Here is a 4,680-nt window from a genome sequence, read left to right as displayed (position 1 = left end):
GAAAAATTGATTATGATCCGCTGGTCCCGGGAAAGCCAATGCAGCTGCTGTAGTAATTCGGGAGCTGAAAGTTTTCCTGTCTTTCTGCAGAAACAACGGGGGCCGGGCCCTGTTCTGTATTTTCTGGAGTTTTTTTTATTTTGTCCTTTGTGAGACCAAAAAACCCAGTGAAATTGCAGTAGTCCATTTTCGGGAAAAATCAAAGAGTTACCAATTTGTTGCAAGTTTCCCAAATTAATAAAAGGGAAATGGATGACATCAAGCATGGCCCTGGCCTTACTGCAGAAAAATCCCAACCCAACAGGGCGACGGATGGACATGCTTGGCAGGAAATTTCACGTCGACCTCTGAAGAGATGACACGCCAGATAGATAGTAAAATGGAATGGAAGCTTCAATTTAATTCATGAAGACAAATGATATGGACATTTCGGGTTTCCCCTTTGTCTACAAAATGCAATGAATGAAACATTATTCGTTTTTAGTTCAATATAATATATGTTACATAGAACACGTACCCCCCCCCCCCCCCCCCCGATGTCAAATGATCCTATGGATTTGAGATGCTCTATTCATGTGCTAGATTGGTCTAAATAAAAAGCTTTCTTATCATAAAGCAATCTGTTTAAGTTTTTTTAGATACACTTGCAAACACATTTGATATTAAAATAAACATTAAAATGCATTATTTACCAAGACAATTTAAATAACATTATGTTGATTCATGTGAAAAAAAAGGTGGGATATTAGAGAGGTGTTTTTAAAAGTAAAAATTCTGGTACGAGATCGAGAGAGTGGTGATTTATTAAACAAAGTGGGTTATCTTAAGGTGCGTTAGTAATCAGTGACCACCATACTACATACAATTCATGATAAATACAGTAAAATTATTACTGCGGCTATGTGGTCTAGTGGTATGACACTCGCTTTTGGATCAGAAGGTCTTGGGTTCGAGCCTCGTGCTCAGCGCATAGTTGAGTCCTTGGAAAAGGCTCTTTACTCGCATTCTCTCACCATACTCAGGTGTAAAATGAGTACTTGGCCGTTAACAGTGTTGTCTTTGTCCGAAAAATTGTAATATCGGCTAACAGGCGTGATGTCCCGTCCTACATGTTAAATGTTGCTGTTGACCAGGGACATCTTGTAAAGCGCTTTGAGCACATTTAGTGGATATTGCACTATACAAAAGCTCATTTTTTTAAATTATTAAATCATACTCACCACCACAGCAAAAAGAAGAATGCTACCCAAGTTTTCAATAAATGTTCTGTCATGAAGACTGTATGCAGCTTCCAAGATGATGCTGTGAAAAAAATATATAAATAAGGGACACTGTTTAACACCTTTCTTTGCACTGAATTGCGTTTTCGAAAAAATTCAGTAAATGTGACAATGTATCAGTTGCCCAGGCAGCCATGTGGCTTTGTGGTACGAGTACGACACTCGCCTTCAGTCAGGTGCACAGTTGATTGAGTCCTTGGGTCACTTTAGTCACATTCTCTTACAGCACTCAGACGTAAAATGAGTACCTGGCCATTAAAATTGTCGTTTCTTTCAGAAAATATTATCCCCTTACAGGGCATCATGTCTCATCCTACAGTGCTTTGAACAACTTTGATGAATAGTGCACTATTTTTAAATGTTCAAGTTTGTTGGGGGTCTTTTTTGTTTGTTTGTTTTTTTTTTTGTTTTTTTTTTAATTTATTTGGCGGGGGGGGGGGGGGGGGGGGGGGGGGGGGGAGGTGACCATATTTTCATTCTTTGGCTTATACACAAAAGAATTGAGAAAAAAAAAAAACAATAAAAAACGGCATTATATAAGTATATAAGTTTAAACTTAAAGATTTATTTTTAAAATTGTCACAATTTTTTTTACGATTCCCTTAATGAGCAGTAACTTTAACAATAAAGTATAATGATTTGTATAAATACAACATGCTTTTTAAGGGTTTTGTTTTGTTTTTTTAAATTCTATGTAGTATTAGTAATAGTGTAAGGCTTGCATTTTAGGCAAACCAACAAAATGCCAGTATTCTCTGGACAACAGCACACTACGATCACATTGACTATCTGTTTTTATTCCAGCCGTCTACTTCATTTTACACACCAAATTTTATCCATTATTCCACAGTTTGCCATTTTATGCACAAGTGCTTTTGCTACCAATCAAATGCTTCTATTTGTTTGCCTTTTGCTGACTAGACGTTGTCAAGAAGTTTTCTGTCGTCTGACTGGATTAAAAGCCGTGTATTAACGTTTTAACTGTTTTTCTTCATGACTGAAGAAGAATTTTAAGCTGAAACATTCCCTGATTGATATTTAGTATTTTCTTTAGGCTGTTAGATTTTTTTTTTGGTACATTAAAGCAATTCTCACAGAGGTATTGATTGATTGATTTTTAGATCTTTCTTGAATCTTTTATTTTTGGTACATTAAATTAATACTTACGGAGGTAATAAAAATATGAAGAATTCGTGAGGCTTGAAAAATGTTGGTAAAGTATTCTCAGCACCTGTAAAACTGGAAATTAAAGATAAGGACGAATAAAACACTAAGCAAATTATTAAATCAATTAATTGAAATGATAAAATCAAACTTAAAAAAAAAGTGAATGCAGAGATGATAATGATAAACATCAACAAAAACAATTCATTCAATCTTTAATCAATAATCCTCATCATCATCATCATCTTCATCATTATCGTCATCACCATCATTTTCATCTCAAAAACAATTTTTCATTGTGAGCAAGGGAACAGTGGTGTATGCAATATTTCAAAATAAAATTGGCATTTCTTTGTTATTTTCTTCAATCATTTTTTTACAAATATAACTCACTGGAATAGCGCTCCAAAGAGGACTCCGAGAATAATAAGAATACTGAAAACAAAATCACAACGAAAACAGAAAAATAATTTTGTATAAACTGTAAGAAATATAAAATTTGCATTTTTTTGTGTGGATACTATTTATTCAAAACACCTAAGAGATCTATACTAGAAATATAATATCCATATCCCCAAATATACCTGTAGAGAAATATACTAGAAATATAATATCCCTAACTATACCCGTAGAGAGCTATACTAGAAATATAATATCTCTAACTATACCCGTAGAGAAATATACTAGAAATATAATATCCCTAACTATACCTGTAGAGAACTATACTAGAAATATAATATCCCCAACTATACCTGTAGAGAACTATACAAGAAATATAATATCCCTAACTATACCTGTAGACAACTATACTAGAAATATAATATCCCCAACTATACATGTAGAGAGCTATACTAGAAATATAATATCCCTAACTATACCTGTAGACAACTATAATAGAAATATAATATCCCCAACTATACATGTAGAGAGCTATACTAGAAATATAATATCCCCAACTATACATGTAGACAACTATACTAGAAATATAATATCCCTAACTATACCTGTAGACAACTATATTAGAAATATAATATCCCCAACTATACATGTAGAGAGCTATACTAGAAATATAATATCCCTAACTATACCTGTAGAGCAACTAGAATATATATCTTACTATACCTGTAGAGAGTTATACGAATATAATGATCCCAACTAACATGAGCTATACTAGAATAATCCAATATACTAGAAGTATACTGAAATATTCCCTAACTATACTTAGAGAGCATACTAGAAAATAAATAATAACTGTAATGGTAGAATGAAAATGGCGAATTTTTATCGCATCGCAAGTAGTCATGAAAAAAAAAAGAGAGAGGGGGAGAGAGAGAGAGAGAGAGAGAGAGGAGAGAGAGAGAGAGAGAGAGAGAGAGAGAGAGAGAGGGAGGGGGGGGGGAGATATCAACGTTAACGCATTCAATTCTATCACTGTGAGATTAACTCATTCTCAACATGTTCATAACCATGCATCATACAGTGAATGTAGATAAAGTAAGATCTACTACTGTAAACTTGTATTTTACCAAAAGATGAAGATTATGACAAAAAAGAATATCAAGTTAAAATGATCAAAGGTATGAAATTTTTTAGTTTAGATTTATTTATACACTTTATGAAACTATATTTGTAATTCTCAAAACAAAAAAAAAAAAACCAAAAACCAAAAAAAAACAAACAAAAAAATAATAATTAACCTAAGTTTCATATTTTTGACAACAAATTCAATTTTCAGCATTGAAATCACTGTGATATAATACCATTATGAGACAGTGGGACACCCATATATGCCGTATATTGAAGGCCAACACTCACCAAGATTCTGGTATTTTACTGGACAAAAATCCTGAATGATGATAAACTGAAAAGAAATAAGAAATTGAAACAAATTTATAAATATGATTCCTATTTCTTTTAATGAGTCAGAATTTAAAAATTTATTTTTAAAACTTTGAAATGAATAAATAAATAAATAAATAAATAAATAAATAAATAAATAAATAAATAAATAAATAAATAAATAAATTTAAAAATTGTACTAATCTTTATCAGAATGAATAAAAAAATAAACCCCAAGTTTCATATTTGTTCCTTTTATTTCAATATCCAGCTCCTTAGGGAGCAGCGTGGCACAGCGGTACGGTATTTGCTTCGTACCCGAAAGGTACCGAGTTCGATCACCCGCCACTGCACTGTGTGGCCTTGAGCAAGTCACCTCGCCCTAGCTCAATGTGCG

At 33.0% G+C, this 4,680-nt stretch overlaps 1 protein-coding gene across 1 annotated transcript in view; it reads right to left on the bottom strand.

Moving 5' to 3' along the window:
- LOC144980606 (uncharacterized) overlaps window positions 1-4,680 on the bottom strand; it is a 47,637-nt gene that overhangs the window by 38,129 nt on the left and 4,828 nt on the right. The window contains exons 3-6 of the mRNA XM_078928285.1: window positions 4,260-4,305; window positions 2,838-2,879; window positions 2,448-2,519; window positions 1,221-1,302 (exon numbers count right to left, since the gene is read on the bottom strand). Coding sequence (XP_078784411.1) covers window positions 1,221-1,302; window positions 2,448-2,519; window positions 2,838-2,879; window positions 4,260-4,305 — 242 coding nt within the window. The remainder of the gene's footprint in view (window positions 1-1,220; window positions 1,303-2,447; window positions 2,520-2,837; window positions 2,880-4,259; window positions 4,306-4,680) is intronic.

This window comes from Berghia stephanieae, chromosome 10, assembly GCF_034508935.2.
Source record: "Berghia stephanieae isolate SIO BIC M18660-M18661 chromosome 10, UCSD_Bste_1.3, whole genome shotgun sequence".
NCBI classification, from domain to species: domain Eukaryota; kingdom Metazoa; phylum Mollusca; class Gastropoda; order Nudibranchia; family Aeolidiidae; genus Berghia; species Berghia stephanieae.
Note: the sequence above shows the minus strand (reverse complement) of the source record. Positions and strands in the feature narration are given on the sequence as shown.